Here is a 23,263-nt window from a genome sequence, read left to right on the forward strand (position 1 = left end):
TCCTGGTTAAAAAAAAAGGTTAAATAAAATTAAAAATAAAAACAATATGTGCAAGCAATCCGTGTGAGACAAAAGCTCTAAATGCTTGCTTTTTCTGCTCTTGGTTCTGTATGATGTCAAGGAGAGAGAGTATCGCTAATAAGGCTATGGTAGATACAGAAGTCCCACCCACCTGCTGTTCAATTCTTTTGTTTATTAGGGGCAGCCAATCAGAGGAAAGGTGGCTTAAAAAAGAGTTTAAACTTCTTATTTCAGACTGAGACACAGTGTAAGATAATTACGGCTTATTTCAAGCACTCAGTAATGCGAAGAGACTCTAGAAAGGATAAAAAGGCCCCCATACTACATGGTAGAAATAGAACATGACACTGTGAACACAATAAAATAAATTGTAATGCTATTGAAAAAAGACTAAAAAAAAACTACACAAACAGTAAAGAAATAAAGAAAAAACAAAAGCAAAAAAAACAAAACCTGAACACCCAAGAAGGAAGAAAAGTATTTTGTGATGGTAGCACTTTAAAAGAGTCGTTATCTTGTCAGCAACTGGAAGAAAAATGCAGACACTACTCTGTTTGTCCACCAGATGTCAGAGTAAAACAGCTGAAATTATTCCAGTGAGGAGGAACCCAAACAGACAGCAAAAACACTGCATTAACCACTAAAGATCAGAGGCCTGCAGCAAGGTTGATGATTTTTCTTACTGTTACTATCACTCGTCTTTCATAAAGGTCATCAAAGCCAGAAAAAACCAACAGCAAAGACAACTTTACTGGATGAAAAGACCAAATAAAAATGTCCCCCTGTGGAACTCTGTGAACTGCAGCACTGGGGCTGTAAAACCACTCAACAAAACCCACAACCACTGCAAAAAACTCATAATTAAAATAATGTTGTTTACAACAAGGAGTCTTTAATGCAAATGCCTAATGAACAGTGGCCACCAAAATGATTATCCCACCTGTTTCCTGCTTTTTTGGCTGTTTGACATCTCCTAACATCGTGCCACGAGTGTCAAAGCGTCACGCATTTGTGCTGAGGAGACACAAACCTTAACGAGACATCGCAAACAAGGACAAGTTTTCAACTTTGCGGCACTCAGTCCCGTCTACTTTCTGCCACACACACAACTCCCTTCAAATATTGAAATGCCACCAATGTACAGGGGACATGTTTGCATACTAAACGGTGATTATCATTCACCGAGTGAGTGTCCGTCTCTCTCTGTGTCTCCACGAGGTCCGGACTTTCTCCACTAATAATACATGAAGGGCTCCTCTCCCTCATCCATTAATCAGGAGGGAGGCTGAGGTAACGCAGGGCTGATCTTTGGCCTTCGCACACACATGCACACGCACACACACACACTTCACCCGCCATTAATAATTGAAGGGATATTAATGCAGATAAATAATTAAGCTTTGGGGGATCTCTGCAGAGTTCTAATGAGAGGTGGGCGACAGATTGCTCCTCAGTCTTATTACATCTTACACAGAAGTTTGTGAAAGCTTAAGGTGATGATAAATGGGGGCCATTTAGTAATTGGCAAATTAAATCAATGCAGGCACTCTGTGGAGCTCCATGCATTCTCTTTCTGGAAGAAGAAATGCCTCTTCTGTCTTCTTTTATGTCTGTGTGCTGAATTTTACCTCTTTTTTGGGCCTTTTGGTTGTTTGGTGACCTTTAGGAGGCTTAAATTAACAGCTTTTTATGGAATACTTCAACATATATTTAGATACGAAATTCAGTTTAAACATTTGTGGTCCCCTGACGATGACTCCTGATTACTTCAGTTCAGCCCATAGAGCCAAATAATCAGGCTGTGGGTACCCACGTAGCCTCTGTGTTTTTCAGTAATGAGTTTCTATTCATAGATGATGATTTTAACTGCTTTAAAACTAGAAGTTGCTATAAAAGACAACAATATGGTGCTATAAAAATAAATAGCTGAGGGAGTCCCAGATGAAGGTTTGATGTTTGGAAAAAAGTCATCTTATCCCAAACACTACAAGCTGTCAGGACAATAGATTGTATGTTAAAGATGGACATAGCCACTGTTAAGTCACCCACTGTTTGTGGGATACATTTGCAAGGCGCATGTTTGGCCTTTTGTCCAACACCATACGATCATTCTCAAATCAACACAAGCCTTCTGCTCAACCTTTCATGATTTGCATGAAAATTTTATGTTGCAAGTTTTGCTCACATAGAATGAATACAGAAAAGTTTTATATAGCAAATATTTTTCAAATCAAATAATTTTCAAGATATGTATTTTTAAACAGCCCTGCATGTGAACTATTTTCAGGCCCTTTTTTTCTCTCACACATTGAAATCTGAGGCAATGTCTGAACATGCAAAACATAATATCACATAAACTATTAAAGATAAAAGCTTGAAATTTTTACGTTTCGAACCATCAAATTGAATCTGGATCTGTAATTTGGGACAGGTACATCACAAAATGTCTGAGTAGTTCAAATATGAAAAAATTTAAGCCATCTTGTAAAGTTCCATATTTGGGCACAAACTAATAACAATTTGTCACATTGCAAAAGACTGCTAGTAACCGTTTCTAATGGGTGTGTAGCTGAATTTCGCAAAACTCTAAAATGAGGCATATAAAATACCATTTAACATGAAATTCAAAGTCACAAAAATGAAGAAAATGCTATTTTCATTCAACTTTCAGGCTGGATAGAGCAAATATGACAAGTTGTACTACAAAACAAAAATATGAGTAAATTTATCTTAAAAAGTGTTTGAAATCAAAATTAAGTTAAAATTTCACAGCACTGATCTCTAAAAGAAGCTCACAAAAAGAAGTTCATTTTTCCGTTGGGAGGATGCTAATTCTTGAATGACCACACACTAACATGTTAAACTTTGGTAGCTGAAATAAATTAATATCATTAGCTGTCATTGCCCCTGTTAGCAAGTCTAATGCTAATGTTGACTTTTAATTAAAAGCCACACTGTAGCTTAGCAGAGTAGCAACATGGAAACTGTTGCATTATAAGATCACTGCCTTTAGAAATTTTTACCTACTTAGAAAAAGAAGTTGGCAGAGTTCATTTGCATTACCAAACATTATATTGTTTAAGTATTGTTATACTTAGCTGCTACATTTAGCTTGCAAATGTTGGTTAGAAGACCAGAGGCTCTAAAACCTACTTCACGTTTAACTCTCAGCATGTATCTCATTGTATAATGAGCTTTCTGTACACCATATAGCTATTATATAGCTAATATTTATGTCAAGTTGCCTTTTAAATCTCATAAACCAAAGACTTTAACAAAGCTAAAAACAAGCTAGCAATTTTAGAGCCGTAGCACCGGCACCGGTCTCCTCCTTTGCAGATCTCACTACTAGCTTTGTGAAGCTGTCCTTAGCTTGCAAGTGGTTCTTAAAAAGTGACATAGAGCTTTGTGGAAGCAGACAGGCACTTACTGTCACCCCAGGACAAGATAATTCACAGTGTAAAGGCCATCCTCTATGCCATCGTGCTAGCTGACATGACTGACACAGCAGCAGGATTGAATACATTCCACTGGTCGGTGGGTGTGTGCCAATGAGTTGAAGCAAATGTGCCAGGAATACAGTAACATTCAGCTATAATGGGCTGCGTATTTTAAAAACGAACACGTTTGTAACTGTGAACGAAATGAGAAACTTCTACAGATGTCATCACAACTTGTCTACTTGGGTGGCTCTCCATTTTATGATGTGATTTTCCATTTTGTGCTTTTTCTTTTTTTATTCAATTTTTTGTAAAGTTACAGAGAAAAAAAATATAATCAACTTGTGGAATGACATACAACCGCCACATCAAGCAGCTCAGGCAGCTTTTACACATGATTGAATGGGGTTTTGGTGTATGCATATATATGTGTGTGTCCTCATCAGCCATGCTGCCTGGGGCCAATCTAACCTTTCAGTCAACTCTCAGAGGATCATCCCTCTCATCTGGCATCTTTCGGCCTGTCATTGTCATCAGCCAGCAGAAAGATAAAACCTACAGTCCTTATTGGCTTTGTTACAAAAAGAGGCGCCTGCTTCAGTGACTTATTTCATTGTAACCTTTTCTCCCATATATTCAGGAATGACAGCCCGCATGACACAGGATTCCAAAATCTTCCGTAGAGACGCTGTGATAAATTAATAATATCTCAGATAAGTCCTGATCAGATGTGAAAGCTGACAGATGACAACCATTTTGCATAGCCTGACTAATAAAAAAGAAAATGTGACGCAGTTCACTTTGGTGAATTTAAACTAGACTGCTTTTTTATGACCAGAATTCAGTGTTTAAAGGTCAAGGTGCCTGTGACCTCACAAGAAAACATGTCTTTGGTCATTACTCAACAAGAAGCACTCAGCGAGTGCAAACCTCTGCCGAGGCAGATCGCTCTCTGGGCAGTATTTACTTTTAAAGGAATTTTTTGTTTTCTTTGTTACCATTTCAATATACTTGACATAATTTTGAGTACAGTTATTTTTTGTTATTTGTTATTTATGTGGATACAGTGCATGTGTAGCATTCATTCCATTGTTTAGTAAAATTGGTTTAAATGTTTAGTTATAAATATGAAGTGCAAAACGTTTTTGATTACAAAATAATACTTACTCTGGAACATGTATTGAAATTGAATTTAAAGGCTTATAACCTGTTACTGTAATGTACCTAACAAAATCATTCAAAATAAGTAAACTGTACTCAAAAGGGATCATATGCCAACATGTTCTCGTCATTCTGAAAACAGCTATATATAGCATTATTATCACTTTGACCTTCAGATCACTCTATTGACCTCGGAGGAGAGGTCTAAGGTCAAATGTGACATATTTCAATTTTAATTTACTCATCATGCAAATTCACTATTTATAAGGTTGAGGAAACCTGCAGTCAGCTGAGACTAAATTCAATTCAGTTTGATTTATGTAGCGCCAAATCACAACAACAGTCACCTCAAGGCGCTTTATATTGTAAGGTCAACCCTACAATAATACATACAGAGAAAAACCCAACAATCATATGACCCCCTATGAGCAAGTATTTTGGCGACAGTGGGAAGGAAAAACTCCCTTTTAACAGGAAGAAACCCCTGGGAGAACCAGGCTCAGGGAGGGGCGGAGCCATCTGCCGCCACCGATTGACTAAAAGTCACAACTTGGATGAGTGAAATGTTTCTCCCACTGAAAACACTACATCTAGATGACCAGATTCAACCTTCTGGCATAGTTTCTGAGTTATTAGGCTTTTTGTCAGTTTTTCAAGTTCACCTTTAAGACTGTGGTGGATGTAAGCCAAATCTTAATGAACCTCCCTTCAAGTGTAACTACATATCACGCTGACAAAGCCTGGATAGACTCCAAAGACTTGATTCACTCATTCAGTACTGTCTCTTTCATCAATGAGTTTTTAGCTAATTCTTCTTCTGACACCATTTTTCAAATTAACTGGAAGAGGGAAACCAACACCAAGCACAAGCAAAAATGCTGGCAAGTGTGTCAGCAGGTTGTGTAGGCGCTACATAGATTCAGCGCAGAAGTATGAATTAAGGTTTATACTTTAACAGATTTTGCATCATCTTTTGCACCAAAGAAGCTCAGGTGAACCCAAAGATTTCCAATCCTAATGAAGCTAAAAATAGATGCTTTTCCCACCCAAGAAATTTAGACTGTTGGCTTCATGTTAAGAGCTTTAGAGCGGCAGGAGGTGAATGGTTGAAGGCTCTAAAACTGTCAGTCACGACGGGCTGAGGGAGGAGGCTGGACATTAATAATGACAGTATCAGTGAGAGAGAAAGCAGGGAGGAGGTGTCGGGAGGGCAGAGGTGGATGATGGCTGACAGGATGGGAGAAAGACAGGGTGTGTGTGTTGGAGAGAGGCATTGATTTCTGTGTACTCTCCTTTAGCCTCTCATTATGGCAGAACAAGACAGGGATGTGTTTTTCTGACAGTTATGCCTTTTCCTCTGCGTGTGAGCTGTTTCATTTCAGTGTACAAGAATCGAATGCCTTCACAGAAATAGAAAACAAATCAGCATCTGGATAGAAATGAAAGTTTATGAGTGATTGTAAGTCTAGAACTAGGATCAGGTTTATATTTGAGTAACTAATTATTATTATAGAGGATCTTGAAAATGTCGCGCTTCTTTGAGACCATCTTTAGTTTATTGCCACACAGCACAAATATCACTAAATGTTCACACTGCTGATAAAAGTTAGCTGTTCAAATATATATATACCTTTTAAGTAACTAAAAGTTTCAGATTAAAAGCGCATGAAAATTTGTTTCTTGCCCTTCCAAGTCTTTCTGCAGCAACAATAAGGCTATAGGAAATATAAAATGGAGTTTATTTGACTGTCTTAGACGACACAGATATGATTCGCGAAAGTCCCAGAGGTAAACAAGTGCCCGATGAAAAGGAGCAAAAACAGAATAAACAGAATGCATCAATTCAATGACATATTTTAGAGCGAGACAGTTACAGCAACGGATTAACACACGTAGACGTATTCATGATGCAATGCGTCCATTCACTAAATAAGCTTAACCCTGAGTTTACACCCCCTGGAGGGCTGCAGATGTTTTATTTATTTGCCTTTATGCTCTATAAAAAAAAGAAGAAGTTCCATGACAGAAAAATCCTCACTCTTATTTTTTACCCGCTCATGGCTTTGTCTTTCCCTTGCTTTCTCTTTCCTTCTGCTTCCCCTCATTTGGCCGATTAAACTGTAGAGTAGATTTTCGGAGTGCACGCTGACAGATGAAGTGAGTCACCATTTGGCCGAATCATTATCCAGCATATGAGCTGTAATCCTGAGCATAAATTCCACTGGAGCTAAATCTGTATCTCTGTGTTGTGGTGTTAGTTTGGACTCACTCCATCTCATTTATACATTGTTGGATTGTTAAATGTATAGCCGTGCCTCATATGTGATGATGATGCAGATAAAATTTAGCTGTAATATAATCTGAATGTTTTAATGTAATAAATTTAAAGTAGCATATAGAACAGAACTCTCATGATAAAGCCCATTAACTGTCTCATATCATACACGTTTGACCGTGCAGAAGTCTCCCATAGAAGTCTGGATTCACTCATAGGTTTCTTCGACGCTGAATATAACAAGGTACAGTATTACTGTTTCAGCCACATCTGCTGGCACTCCTGGCACTATTCGCTGCCTGACTGCCTAAGCAGAACCTATGAAGCCATACAGGTTGGGAGTTTGATACTTGGCTCTTCTGCTCTGCTTGTTGAAGTGTCTTTGGGCAAGAAATTGAACCTCAAATTTCCCCCAATGACATGATCATCAAAGTTTGTCTTTGTCTTCTTCAAGTGACAAATAAACCGCTGCATACATGTGTAAAAAGTATCTTGAGTGTTCAGTACAAGTAAAAAACTAGCATGATATAAATACCAATGGACTAGACGTTTGGCTCTCTCACACTGGCCTAGAAACCGGTTGGCAACCACATGTAGTCAGAGAAAAATGAGCATTCCCTGAGTGGTTGCTAGAAGTTGCTGTGTAATCAACTGCTAAAGTCCCAGTTGCCTAAGCCTAGACTCTCCTGGTTGCAACAAGCGGTTGCAGGAAGTTGCTTGCATCTTGTCAGCAAACAGTCAACAACTACTCATGAAGTGCTTGTGAAACTGAGTGTGATGCAAACTGGAAACAGAAAATATTTGTTTTCAAAGTAAAAGTTACAATATTTTGAAACATATTGGTTTCAGCAGTAAGGCACAACTTTTACTTTGAAGGTGAACAGTCTCCGTTTCCAGTTTTGTGTTCCACTCTCTCAAGTTTCACTACAGCTCAGTACAACAAGTGGTTGCAGACAAGTTGGCATCCTCCATGCAAACTACAGGTGACCGTGCCAATCTGCATACAAAGCAATAAGAGGTGCAGCACCTCTTTGTGACCAATTTTACCCACTCACCAAGCAGTCAGGAAATAAACAGTTTTAGTGAGTATATACAGGTTTTACTCACCAACCAGTTTCTAGAATTGAGGACTTAACTTTTTGGGATAACTAATTTATTGTCACGATCCTGGGTCATTTGACCCAGCATTTGGATTTTTAATATAATTTGATGTTTATGGTAACACGGGAAAAGACAGAGTTAATGATACAAACCCTGAAAACCATAAATTTCACACCCGAGCCTCAACTCTCGTGGCCCGGCACCAAACGACTCACAGACTACTACCGGTCCGTGGCCCGGGGGTTGGGGACCGCTGGTCTAGCCTTCAGATTTGCGTCACCAGCTGTCTCAGTGGAGTTTAATAAACTCAGCCGTCTGCTACTTGCTATCTAAAATATAACAGGACACTGGCGTAAATTCTCGACCATCTCACACTTCGGTTTAATCAGTTTTCTGTTTGATGTTTATTCAGCTGTGTGAAAACTATAACTTTAATCTCAGCCAAACCGATTTACTCAGGAACAAATAAAACACTGAAAAAAGCCAAACAATAACATTTTTAAGTTATCCGAGTGACTCATATACCATGTTTAACCTGAGTAGCGAAAGACCGCAGGGGGTTTGAAAATGATGTGCCGGGAGTTCGCCGGCTCTAGTGAGCCTTGAACCCCCGGATAGCTATCGAGCTATTGGTAACAGACGTCTCCAAAAACGTCGGAGCCCTTTTGCACATATGTGATGTCTTGATAAACCGAGCAGATATTTGACGTTTACACAGCTACATTCTAGCCTGAAAATATCTTAAAAGTTTATTTGTGACCCAGAAAGAATAATATTTCAAACTCCGCCATTGCCACGTTTGAAAAATGTTTTTATATTATTATAAAAATATTATAAATAATAATTTAATTAATCAAGTATTGAAAAGGGTAATAAGAGTAATATTACAAGTAGCTGCCGCCATTGTTGGAAACTGGAATTGGCTGGGCTGCGCTATGAATTCTGGGATAGGTTGGGCCATGCAGGATACACCCGACCCGTCCCTTCAAATTCGGGGAAATGAAGGACACATTTGTCGACCGCATTTGGAGCAGCCTTCAAATTGGGACAGTCTTCGTCGCCTGGCTGTGACGTAATCGGACTTCAAATGCTGCCTCCGAAGAATGCGGCCCCTGAGTTGGGACATAGCAACAGTCTGCTTCCGCACACTGTGACATTTATCAAGTTATTAGAGGAGACTATACATATACTGGTACTGATATCATCTTTGTATGTTTGAAATGATGTTGTAATGATGTTCTGATGTTCAGACTGCAGGCTACATTGGACTCACTACTTTCAGTTTGAGTCACAGTGGATCCCATCAGACTCCATCTTTTGGAATAGCAGGACAAAGATGGCAAAAACCTTTTGCTTTCCTGGTGCTCAACTTTTGCAATTAGCCAGCAAAATGCCAGAGATCATGATTTCCAACATCAACAGTCTGAACTTCTTAAACAAGATGTTCTCCATGTGTTTAATGTCTTGGTACCCCAACTGCCCAGTAATCGTGTCTGCGGCCAAACCAACTAAAAATAACCAGAAAAAAATCACAAAGAAAGACAAATGTAACTGTTTCAACTGCACAGCAGCACAACAATTAAATGTGGACTATTAACCTTTAGGTCGCTCACCTCTAAGTCCCTGTCAGTATATGATTTAATAATTGATCAAAATATTGATTTATATTGCCTCTCAGAAACCTGGCTGCAGCAGGATGAATACTTTAGTTTAAATGAATCACACCCCTGAGTCGTATTAACTGTCAGAATCCCCGAAGCACAGGCTCAGGAGGAGTGGCAGCAATCTTTCACTCTGGATTATCAATCAACCAAAGACCCAGACAGAGTTTGAATTCATTTGAAACTCTGACTCTGAGCCTCGTACACCTTAACGGGAAAACACAAAAAGCTGGCACTTATTTAGAGTTTCTATTCAATATCTGAGACTTTTTATCTGACTTAGAGCACAGTTCTGATAACAATTATTATAGTGTGTGATTTTAACATTCATGTAGATGCTGGAAATGACATCATCAACACTGCATTTAATGTTTTATTTAATGTTTTTAGTAGACCCAAATAGCTTCTGTCAAAATTTAACTCAAAATAGCTTTGATCACATTTTGGATCCTCTTTTGTTTGATCATTTCTTCGTAACACTAAATTTTACGATAATGAATTACACAGCGCTGGATGAAAAATGTCTTTAGAGTAGATTTCTTTCTGGATACTGTGGCTCCTCTGTAAAAGAAAGCAACAAATCGGTAACACCCGACTTCCTGGTATAACTTCCACTGCCATTGATTTTTTTTCCTTCACTTTTTGTTGATAGTTTAAGTTCATTTTAGAGGGTTTTAAACTTGCTAATTCTACAGAAACCCCATTTAATTAAAAAAGTTTAAAGATTACAATCCTTGGCTTTTTTTCTCTCCAGAACTCTTCATCCAGGTTCAGAGCATTGTTTGAACAAATGATGAAGTAAAATTTAATCCACAAGGCAAAATCTTCTTTCATTTTTTCCCTGTGTGCTCTGCACTGACTCCACAGTTCCATCTTTAATGTGACGACTCTTCACTTTAACCTCCTTTGTTTGCTTTTCCAGTGAGGCTCGTCATCTTTCCCAGCTGTGCGGATTGCAAGCACACCATCCTGAGTAAGACTTATGCGATAAACAAAAGAAGAAGATAAGCAGAAGGTTTTAAAGTGTCAATCAGAGTGAAAACTCTCAGCGTCATCCCTCTCTGGGGGGTCTCTTTAGATGTCCCCGTCTTTATATTTCACTCATGCCACGCTGCCATTTGCATCTCAGGCATGAACATGGATCAATCATTGTAGGGAGAGAAGCAGTGGAGCGAACGAATGAGGAAAGGTTTTAAAAATGTCCCAGTGATTGGCTGCCTGCACAGAGAGCTTGTCTGCCGCAATATTTCACGCCGGGTTCGGCAATCAGACGAAATCAGCTGAAAGGAGACTGCTTTTTGTTCCCGGCGACATGCGTTCGGGTAGCAGGCTGCTATGTGTTTTGCACTGCAGGCTCTATTGTCAGATTCAAAAGTCAATTAAACTGATCTTAGTTAATAAAGGTGGCAACACTAAAAACACACAGCTCGGTCGCCTGGCGACACACGCTATCATTACTTCAGTGATGCCTGTTGCTCAGCTGCCTGTCAGGCTGAATTCCCCCGAACACAGTGTGTGTGTGAGGCCTTGCCCCACTTATCTCATCCATCAGAGAATTTCACTACTCCACCTGTCAGTCAGAAATCCCTCACTGTCAGGCAGAGTAGGGGGAAGCAGCAACCTGATCATCTATCGTGTTGTTATATATATATATATATATATATAATTTATTTGTGTGTGTGTGTGTGTGTGTGTGTGTGCGTTTCTGTGTGTGGGGGGGCATCCGTCAGGCAGTTAGTGACACTGTTGATGTCTCAGTTGGTGTCAGCAGCTCCACTTTTCATCCTAAATGTGTCTGCAGTGGGGGCTGCAAGCCTCTCCGAGGCCATCACGCTTTGATCTTTAAGCAGTTTAAAAGAGCCCTAGTGGTGACATCATCGCTCCAGTTAATGTCTCTAAACCTCTCTGAGCAGCGATCATCTCAAACAAATACTCCTATGTCACGCATTTTGATCAAATCTAAGAGATTTTATTAATAAGCCTAAACCATACTGTTGTTTCTGCTTTCACATGCTCTTTTCTTTGAGCGGTTTCTAAAACATCACCTCCGAGGAGGATAGAGCTGTTTTTTTTAGAGTGCAGGAAAACAAGCCAACACCTTAATAGAGGTTTATCTAACCAGACATGCTAATATTTGTTTCCCATGATTTCCATTTAAAGTGACAGGAGTGGTGTGTAAACAGCTGGTGTCCCTGAAGGGGATGGAGTCGAAGGGGGGGAAAAATGGAAAATACACACAAAACAGCCATCATCTTAATAGATGTTTACAGCAATGTTTGGATCTGGCTAAGCATTTGCACATCTCAGGACAAACTGATCAAAAATGAAACCACCAGCTTCCACCAAGATTTAGATCTGAGAATGTAACTGACGTCTTCATGAAGTCTTAAAGGCGGTTATTCATGCTTACCATAGTTTATACAAGTAACCAATATGGAGATTTGCCCATCTCTCAACAGGCTTCTGCAGGGGTGTTTCTTTGGAGGTCAAGTTGGAAATTAGCATTGCCCCAGTTCCCTTGGCTGAACATCAGTTGGGTTTTTCCATAATGTTTGTGGATTATTGCAGAAAATAAAAGTAGAAAATAAAATTTTTGATGCTTTAACGTTCTGTTCAGAAAAATAATGTCTACAAACTAAAGCAGTGCAGATGTAGATATAGATCTGAAGCTTAAGAAATAAACGCTAATGTTAGGTTATGAATCAGCTAATCTCAAATGTTTAGTCTTATGGCAGTTTATAAAATAATTTCTTTTAGTTTAAGTGAACATTCCACTTCTGAGTGTGAAACAGTGTGCATTTGAATAAAGGAGAACTTTCCAGTGATTTTTGCCACTCACAGTTAAAACACTTAGTTTGGGTTAAGATTATGAAGCTTATGGTTGAATTTTAAACATAGACTGTATATAAAAGATGGACACAGCCACTGGTTTTGGCCTCAGCAGAATCCATATTTAGTGATTTTGTTCATTTCTGACTTTAATACACTTTACATCATTTTAAATTCAATAAATTTTGTATTAATTATTATTATTATTATTTGTTTTTTATGTACATATAGTACACATGTAACATTCATTTAATTTTTTTAAACATTTGTTTACATTTTTTTGGTACAATGTTAGTTTATAACAAAAAAGTAGTTTGAGAAATAGTTTGTTACAAAAACGTTACAAACTAACTTTGTTACAAAAAATATAAACAAATATTCCAAAAAATTAAATGAAGGTTACATGTGTACTATATGTACATAAAAAAAAACAGTTTTTTATAAACTGACCGTGAATAACTTGACCTTATATAATACTAGAGTATTTTTCAAATTATGTTGGCAGCTCTTTCTTCTGATAATACTTTCTTTAAAGAAATAACAAATTTTGGATTGAAAGAAAGGCAGATGTGAAATGTAAAAGTGAACTCATAGTTTAAGTATCGTATTATTTACAGTCCTCATATATCAGCATCATTTCCTATATGTCCTTTCTAAATACAAACAAAGGCAGTAGAATTTTAAGCATACTTTTAAAGATAAAAGACATTTTATTTAAACTTACAGAGGTCAGAGGTACAAAGTAAAATGATATTTAGAATCCTCATATATAATTTGCTATATGTATATATGCTGAAAATACAAACAATGGAATGTAAAAAAACATAACTTTAATAAAGAGCTCTATATATCATTTCATACAGCTATATTTGATCTTCAGATCACTCTATTGACCTTGAAGGAGAGGTCAGAGGTCAAATGTGGCATGACATTTTAAATCTTTATATGGTACTTTCTATATGCTGCCAACACATACCACACTTGTAATTTCTAATTTATAAGCGTTTTGTCGATTTTTAGCCAATAAATCATTAAGTTGACCTTTAAGATCTTGGTGGATGTAAACCAAATTTCAATGTATTTTTAACATGACCTCCCTCAGCACCCCTGCAAAGTTTTATCAGAAACTTTCGTTTCATTCAAAACTTTTCGAACTATTGTTTTTGCAGACAGAATGACACGCACGCACAAAAACGCTACTAAAAAGATAACCCCCTCCGAGAAAAATGTTCTCAATGTTATATAGATCAAAATGACTGCTGCAGATATTTAAGACTGAGCTATCAAATATTTTATATCCTGCTAAATCAGTAATGTAACATATTCTTTAAAATCATATTTTTGTAGTGACTTACCTGTGACAACCACATGTCGACCAAAAAACAAAAAACAAAAGCACTTTTTAATGAGCTGAGAAAAAATATACCATCAAACAGAAAAACAATGAAGTGTGAAAATAGAACCTTGTCGTGTCCTGTCCCCTGTCAGTCTTCCATCAGGTTTATCCACGATGTGAATCTGCAAATAAAATGGAAAAAACTAAAGATTTCAATGGCTCGTAGTAAAGCTCGCTTCCACAGACAACAACTATTTGTGATTCCGAAAGGTAGCAATTTAAGAGCTGGATGCAAACAGGCGATAGGAGACATTTGATGCGATATGACACAATTTGACATGCAAGTGAAAAGATCACTTTCAGTTTGGTATGTTTTCACTAATTTCACAGGGCAAGGACTGCTCAGCATGTCGCCCTAGATGGAACACCACTGTCGTTTATTTTGTTTGCTTTTTTTTCTTTGTACCAGGCTGTAGACATTGGCACTTCCATCATGGCTTCATTTTTCATCCAGTAAGGTTGCCACTTTTTCAAAGCTTAAAGCTGGGCTGGTTTGACACGATAATGTTGAATGTCACCAACAACTTTCGTAGTCTGAAATACATCATAGTTTACTGACATTAGATTGAGAAGAGGAAACCAGAAATGCAAAATACTATTTAATTTCTGGGATTTAAGACTCATTCCTGCAGTATTTTATAACCACAATACCAGGTTTGTGCCCTTCAAAATAAAAGCATGTAAGCTACAGAAGTGATCATTTTTTGCTCAGTATTATACAGAGAAAATCTCTTCTGCAAAAAGATATTTTCAAATGTAGCGAGGGTACATGTCATCTGGTCATTATATAGTCTGTGAATGTCAAACAACACGATAGATGATCAGGCCCATGATTCTAATTTCGATAGATAGTTAAGAAAATGTCAAAAACAAATTTAAAAATGCCAGTCCCAATATCTGTGTCCAAGTTCATGACTGATATTATTTATTCAAATATATTCTGAATATGAAAATAAGAATTATTGATCATTTCAGCTTACCAAAAGAGAAAACAAAATATGACTAATGTGGTAAAATGCAAAGAACTCACTGTAACCTTTCTGAATAATTACAGCTTCAGTGGTTTGCAGTAGAAAACGCCAGAGAGCAGAGTTCCTGTGTCCAAGCTCACTGACTAAAAATGTCTCCAAGCCACAGCAGAGCAAAGGACATTTAGAGAGGCACCTGGAACCCGAGGGACATATTGTAGAGAGGCTGCTTTATAGGCTACAGTGCAATGCAATGCATTCAGGCAGGCGGCGGTTTTAGAGACCAGTGTGGAACAAAACGTATGCAGAAAAATTTCAGAGCTGTGGTGAAAAATTGAACCGGAAACGCCAAAAGTCGTTAGGAGAAGACAGATGACAGTTCCACCTACGTTTGCCGTGAAACAACTCAACACATATTCCATCTGCATCCTCCTTAGATTTACATTCTCCTCTCACCCTTCTGCATCTGCATTTTAAAATGTGCTTGTCCTCACCAGGATTTGCTCGGTCACAGATACTCAGACAAACCAAACTTTTTGTCAAACAGTATTTATTGATGTAAATGAGAGGAGAACAGAACAGATTCAGTAAGGACGTGAGACATCCATGTGTATCTTTCACGTGTGGTGATTGGTTACTTTGTTAAACTCTGGACACTACTCAAAGCACCACAGATTTCCTTGTTACAGTGAATGTCTTCCATGTCTTTAAGCTCTGTCAGTTTCCACTGACTGAAGAGTTTAATGTACTGCAGTCTGATTTTAAGAATGAATTTTTTTTTTTCAAGATCATCTTAAAACAATGCTCTTATGAATAAAGAAATGACTTTAAAATTTCCTCCTGTCCCAGCTAAACATTATTGGATACATCCGTGGCAGCTTTCCATAGCCACACAATTACAACATCTCCTCCAAAATTTGCACTCTTTTAGTGCCACACTTCATTCTTCTGTCTCTCTGACGTCTTTCTGTGCTACTCTTGAATGAAAAATTAAAGCACAAACAGGTATACGACTCCTGAACATGACGTTTTGCTTTATACTTTGTATTTATTCCCTCCATCACTTACACTGAAACCACATTTGAAGGCCAATGTTAACGCGATGGTTTAATACACCAAGAAAAAAAAAAGTTTTGTCATGGATATTGATGCCTTATTATTGTTTAAAGATGGATATGAAAAAAATATACACCTTACTTTTAAGTTGCTGCTCCAATTACCCATGCATACTGGTGGTGCTTGATTGTTAGCAACGGGGGAAAAGAAATAAGGACAGAAGGAAATAACAGTGTGTCAGTATGATCCCAAGAACCTGGTTTGGTGGAACCGTTTTTGTAGCTTTAGAAACTTGTAGAAACTACTCACAAGCCCTTAGACCTACATGAACAGAGGTATGGGTAAACTGTTTTACCTGCTGGGCTAGCTACAGTTATGCTAGCTAGCCAGGGATGTGTTAGCACAACTCAGTCAAAAAATCTTTATATTTCATCTGGGCCCTTTGCCTATTATGGACGTAATATTCCCTTGTGGTTATGCATAATTTTATTCAGCAGAGAATTTGAATGAATTTGGGGAAAGTATATTTATAAACGTCTGAGCGTGCTAACTGATAGCTGTAGCTAGCTAGTGGAGAAGCTCAGTCAATAAAATAATTTTTTTGTTGTAAGTGTAACATGAACCTATGCTAAACTTGTTCAAGTGAGCCAAAATTTAGACTTTGGACTTCAGATTGCTCTAAATGCTTTGTTTCTGCCAGTTTGCTCTATTCCTTTGTATGATATCCTACAGAAAGGATGTTCCTAATATGACTATCACAGGCACACAAACCAGAAGAAAGGTGTCTTAAGGGAAGTCGGAAAGTAGGTAAAGTGAGTTTTTTCAAACAGAGGATGAACTGAGAGGCTGCATTAAGGCCAAATATTTGATAAATAAGAATTGGTTTTAACTGTGACTCATGCAAATCTACTCTACTTGAATGCAAGACTAAAATATGGAACTGGAAATGAACATGAGATATCCCCTTTAACTTTCCACAAACTATGATTTTTGAGTTTTGCTCATAATCTACTAGAGGAAGTTAAATAAAGCTGGACAGTACAATAAAACTACAACAGCGTCCTTCTTTTCCACCTCCAGCTCCCTGAAAGGTCAGAACTCACTGAATGGATTGATTTTGCCATGAATGTTTTCACTGCTGCTATTGACAGGCCACAAGGGCAAACATTACTGGCTAATTTATACTCTGAAAACTGCTTATCTGACATTCAGTTTACATCTTGATTTCTTCATATTGTCTTCGAAATACTGCATACTTTTAACACACAAGTGGCTTCAGAAGACCCTCTCAGCCTGTAAGCATCCAGTTGTTAGCTTTACGTCTTCAGACCTGTTGCCTCCACAGAATTTCAGAAAGGAGCTCAGGTAATATTTTCTCCCAGGGATGCTCTAAATTACCTGGAGCATTTGTTTCTTCACACTAAGGTATCACACACGCACTAATGACAGCAACCTCCAGTTGAACTTAAGTTCAAATAAATATACAAAAAGGATCTTTGACTGAAGTAACAGAACAACAAGTTGCAGATAAAGCCGCTAATGTTGCACCTATTCAAAAGAACAGAAACCGAGTTGATCATATTCTTTACTGTAAACTATATTCAGTGAGTGTCCAAGGATGTGCTGCAGCGTGATTAGTCGGGGTATAAGATAAAACCAGAGAACGTGCTGTATTTGTTATTATTTCCTCCATGAGCTTTGCCGCCGTCGAGCTTGACGTAGACCTCGTCACCAGAGTCCAAATGCAGCACGGCACTGTTGCTGGCGTAGTCATAGTTCTGGTCTGCATCCTGAGCTATGGCACTGGCTCGAACCTGGTTAAAGAGAAAGAGAGAGAAAGAGTTCCTGTAACGAACACTGAAATAGGACTAAGCAGAAAAGTTCACATATACCTGAGAGGCAAAGGGAAGCAGCAGTGGTGCGTAAAATGGATAGATTCCAACTTTAAGCTACCAAGTGTGAGGTTAAGGGGACGTCAGGTTAAAAAAAAAAAAAAACGTGGAGGAAAATAGAATAGAGCAAAATTTGGCCCTAAGCCTGAACTGAACTCTGAACTAATGATGTCAGCCCTCCTGTCTGACCCCACATCCAACTGAAGCTGTCTCATCTAAATGGGATTTACGCATGAGCGCTACCGTCAAACCGAGCGCACAGACAGGCTTGGAGAGAACTAGAAATACCGCTGGTGTTATGCTAAAAACAATAAAGATATATTTGCTTCCACAATTCGTTTGGAGTCCTGTGCAACCGTGTGCGCTTTTGGTGCGTAAAATATGTATTTCGGCACGAGTAAAAAAAGCCATTTTTATGTATATCTACATAAACTTAAATAGTTATGAATTTATTTTAAAAACTGTTAGTGCTCCCGCTTTTCCCGTCTGAAGCTACCCTCCTACCTGCCCGTTCTTGCACAGGTCGGCCCACATGCTCGTCCCGTCTCCTCCCCGCATCAGCACATGATAAGTGAAGAAATAGATCCCGGACACATGGCAGGTGAACTTCCCGGTGCTCGGATCGTAGTGGTTCCCCAAGTTTGTAATCACGTCGTCAAACTTTAACACCTCATATCCTTCGTGCGGATTTTTCAGACCGACGTAGAAAGCGATCCTGAAACCGCTCGCAGTGGCGTTCGCCCCCTCTGTCTCGCCGTTGTCACCCCCCGCAGCTCCGGTCAGCGCAGGGAAGGATAGTTTTACGTCGCCGCGCTCTCCCGGTGGGCCCCTGGGACCAGGGGTCCCGGTTCGCCCGGTGGGCCCCTGGGTCCCGGTTTACCCGGGCGCCCTGGCTCCCCGCGGCTCCCTTGCGCCATCGGCGGCAGCGGAGCCGCCCCGTTCAGGTTCTGGATCACCTCCATGGCCGTGGCGCCTCCCGGTTTGGGACTGTACGGGTCGCAAACCATCCGGCAGGTGCCCATCATCTCATAGTAATGAGCAGTGGTTTTAGAGGTGCGGATCAGCAGTAATGGGACAGCGATGGCGAGAACTAACAAAACCATTGCGACGGCGGTCACCAGAAACACCACGGACCACTTCCTCCGCGCCGTTCGGGGACCAATGGAAGATAAAAAACCCGAGGAGCGGCTCTGGGGAGGAATCGTGACAGAGGACAGAGGGGGGGTTCAAGAAGAGAAAAACCAAAACAGGTGAAGTTCAGTAAGTGCGCGTAACTCGCTCCTGCTTTTCTAATTGGCGTCTTCTAGCCTATGGGCAGCGGATGTAACCGGAGAGAGGGTGCGCGTCTTGGCTGGCCGGCTGGGTGGACAGATGCCTCCAGCTGTAAGGGTTAGAAAGGATGAGACCGGAAGACAGAGAATGTGGCTTTCAAATTAAAACTCTATTCTACTGACCGATGAACGAGTAATATCGAGATTACAGAAGAAAACTGAGCGATGGAAACGATGCTTAGCGATGCCAGTGAAAACCACGAGGCTGCACTGCGCAGTTAAGACGCATCAAGAAGTTAAGGCGCACAACTGACTGAAGGTCACGTGGTGTGTAATTGTACTTAAGTAAAGTTCAGAGGTGATTACTTTCAGTGGTCGAAATAAATATTTGCTGGAGCGTTACTTTTAACTTTGCAGATGCATTACACTAAATGTCGAATACAGCAGGTACAGTAGGGTCAAAGCACCAGGAGGCCACAGTTGTACTGATTTGACGCCATTTATATGATAGATAAACCTGAACTGATTCTAATCAGTAAATAATTCATGTTAATGAGCCACCGAGCAGTAATTCACTTAGTTAAATTAGTGTCTTCTCTACCAGAATGAGGTCCGTACACACTGAATATTACCTTGGGAAAATGAAATGCATTACTTCGACTTTTAACAGAGTGTTTCTGTACAGTACTCTCCTGTTTTTACGAAAGTAACATCGCGTTATCTCCACTACTTTATCTTTATATTACACTGCTACCTCAGCTACAGTACACAGGGGTGTGCTGTATTTGTTACTTCACTTCACTTCTTGTTTTCTTTAAAAGCTAAGAAGTTTTACATATGACATGACATTGTGTGGATCCCAACGACACAATGAAAACATCTGTCTGTCAATGTTTTTTTTAAAAAGGTTGTGGCAAACATAAGAAAGGACCTGAGTCATTGCATCATTGTAAATATGACTATAAAATGTGTTAAATAATATGCATTAGAAGCTCTTTTGCTAATTATTGATCTAAAGCACTAAAGCTCAAAGTGGTTTGGTCCACTTTTTTGCCTATTATTCCCACAGTTATGTATTATAACACTTCATAATATGGCCTCTCGACTGAGGGTGTAATTCCTCTCAGTTTTAGTATTTATATGAATTTACAGTATAATTATATTAACCTACAAATACTTAAAAGTAGGGTAACAAGTCAGGTCTATACAGGAAACAAAGAAATAATTATAATGTAAGTCAATTCAAGCAGTCTAAAAGCAATTTCAAGTAACACATTAGTAATTTTAGGTAGTCCATGAGTCATTTTAAGTATTGCATAAAATCAGTTATTTTAAAGGAAAGGAGATAAAATGATTGCGTAAGTAAATAATAACAGTCGTGATCACAAATGAAATATGGTCAAATAAAAGGACAGTTGAATATGAGAACATCTGTCATACACTTCAACATAATGAATATTAAAGAAAGATATAAAGAAGAAAGATTAATCCACTCCATAATATAGCCCAAGCCCCAAGAAGTACAACATACTTACCAGGTAAGACGGGGAAATTTCATTTAATTCGTTATTTAAAGGCATTTTACTGAAATCAAACCCCTTAGAACTTAGATCTAAAATGCTTCTTTTAGACTTTTTGAACCCCTTCTATCAATAAAGAAATGAAAACTTCATGATAGTCATGTTTACAGCAGAAGGAGGTCTTAATAGGCGGTTTTGATTCTCTTCATTTTTTTAACTTTCAAATAATAATATTACCAACATCGGATACAGTTTAAAAGAGCTTTCATTTCTGCAGGTGTAACAGGAAATGCTCTATTTAGTTTTCAGTGACCTGACAAAAAGAACCAGCCATATAAAGTTTGCACAGATGTTATTCAAAATGTCAACGACTGGCAGTGTTTACATCTCGCAGTCTTGTAGCGGACTGCTTCAATCCATGCGTACATACACCGCCTTAAAGAGCCACATGACTGCATATTTGTTTACAAATTTTCTTTATGTAGGCGGAATAAATTACAGGGGAAAATGTATTCATTCATTCCCTTGATGGAAATGAGGTTTTCTAAAATAGATTTATTCTTCTGTTGAGACAAATTAGTGGAAAGTTTGGGGGCTTGAATTGTCTCCTCCTGATCCGTCAGCTTTTAAAAATGTTTTGTTTTTTACTCGCTTTGGCTTCATGCAGTCTGTCTGCACAGATGCTGGATTTTGCACTGATCATCATAAATACATGAAGTAGTTAATAACTCTGTAGTTAAATGCATTAAAGATGCGGGTTGCTTCTTATTTATTTATATATTTGTTGTTGTTGTTTTGTTTTGTTTTTAGGCTAAAGTCAAATTTAATGAAGAGCAGCTAAACTCATGACCAAATATTTGACTCAGACCACGAGGAGATCTTTCAAAGTCACATCAGATGGCTGAGGGCAGGTTTGCAATGGTGACGTCATGTGACTGACATCATGTTTGCATTGGTCACTTCACACACACACACACACACACACACACACACACACACAGAGGAAGTGGAGCACAGAAAGCAGAGTGGCGCGGGGTGGTGGTAGGGGGGTCAGCTAATATATGCAGGATGTGGACCAGAGATGTCTAACTGCTGTCGACACCTTCAGCAATAAGCTCCCCGTGGCTGCAGGGACATATTTGATGTCTTGCTTCACATCGAGCACCACGGGCCTTGAATTTAGATTTAGATTGTCTGGCAAATTAAAATTCTTGACGTGCATGGGCAATCATTACTCTATTGCATACAGATTTGTCTTAAATGCCTCGACAGCCTCTCTTAATATCTCCCCGCTGAGGCTGCTGGCCCCCGCTTACTATGTGCTTTATGAGCTCGTCAGTGGAAATAAGACTATTGTTAATGCCATTCACTGGTTGTTTGTTAAGACTTGCAAGCTTTTGAGAGACTCAATAAAGAGGACCCATGCTCACTGAAAATAAAAAGCATCTATTGATTTCCTTTTCAAGCTCAAAATTTTTCCCCAAAGGCCCTGAAACACTTCAAAACGGCAGGTCAGCGGAGCTAAGCACCTGGAATTGGAGCACGGGCCTCTCATCCACGACAGAGGCTTTAAAGCTCAAGGCGATGTGGAGAAATCTTCAGAGGCTGAAGACAAGGCTTAGCCGAAGCCCTTGTGCTGCCTCCCCCTCCAAGCAATTCCAGCTTGTGCTCAGCTCAGCTCCGACTCCCCCGAACATTGGTCCGGCTGGGTTTTTCTTATCTGAAGGTGAAATCATAAATGAAATTGGGGTTAAAATTTGTGGACACGACTGTCCCGGCAAAGTTGAAATTTTGTGTTTTCCTCTAACTGAAAGGAAACAGGAAGTAATTAATAGCAAAAGAAAACTCTTAAAATAAGTATGCATGAAGGCACACAGAGCACAATGTGATCCCCGACTGCAGAAATGACCTTTACCCAGGATTAGTACAGTGAACTGTATCCTCAGGCCATGGTGAGCCATGCAGGACACACTGTCCACATTAGGCACTGCGGCTTCTGAGAATATACTGCCCTGCAGCGCTGCCATGCTTCTAATCATGTTAGAGCACAGCTGTGTCGTGCACATGAGCCATACATTGAGACAAAGGAGGCAACGCATTATTAGGTTCCTATCTAAATTGGGTGTAATCAGGGAAGACAGGATATAATACCATACAGAAATTTTAACAAAGCAAAACGTGTGGTCACTCTGAGAGATCAGCTTAGGTAATGAAACACACGCAAATAAAGAAATCATCTTCTCATAACTGGAAATGCATCTATGACATCTCCAGAGATCTGTTCAGGGTTAGACTGACATCTACGACTCTACGTGGAATATTGACCTAGTTGTCATACTCAAATGGAAATATTATAAATGAGGAATATGAATGACAAAATATGTGTAAAATATGAAAGAAAGAGGTGACTTGTAGGTTCTGACATCTTTGTTTACCATGTATACAATTTACCATAAGTTAAAAAAAAAAACATATGTAAATGCACAAGTGTTAACAGCATAATTTAAGTTTTATTTCTTATTTTTAAATCAGTTCAGCACAGTTTTTAATACTTTTAATTTGGTCTCTATTTTCCTACAAAGCCAATTCTATACTCAGTAATTTTATTGAATTGCTAAACCTGTACAAACCTGTAGAAAACTGTAGAAAATGGTGTTTAAAATCTATTTTAT

The 23,263-nt window shown here is 38.9% G+C and overlaps 1 protein-coding gene across 1 annotated transcript; it reads right to left on the minus strand.

Annotated features, from left to right (window-relative positions):
- Positions 1-16,159: 16,159 nt before the first annotated feature.
- LOC100711275 (complement C1q-like protein 2) lies at positions 16,160-19,383 on the minus strand. Its single transcript, XM_025903380.1, is given in 3 exon segments — positions 16,160-17,722; positions 18,305-18,642; positions 18,645-19,383. Coding segments are annotated over 3 exon segments (777 nt in total). The 5' UTR covers positions 18,904-19,383; the 3' UTR covers positions 16,160-17,542.
- Between the last annotated feature and the right edge of the window lie 3,880 nt (positions 19,384-23,263).

Source organism: Oreochromis niloticus, linkage group LG23, assembly GCF_001858045.2.
Source record: "Oreochromis niloticus isolate F11D_XX linkage group LG23, O_niloticus_UMD_NMBU, whole genome shotgun sequence".
In the NCBI taxonomy this organism is placed as follows: domain Eukaryota; kingdom Metazoa; phylum Chordata; class Actinopteri; order Cichliformes; family Cichlidae; genus Oreochromis; species Oreochromis niloticus.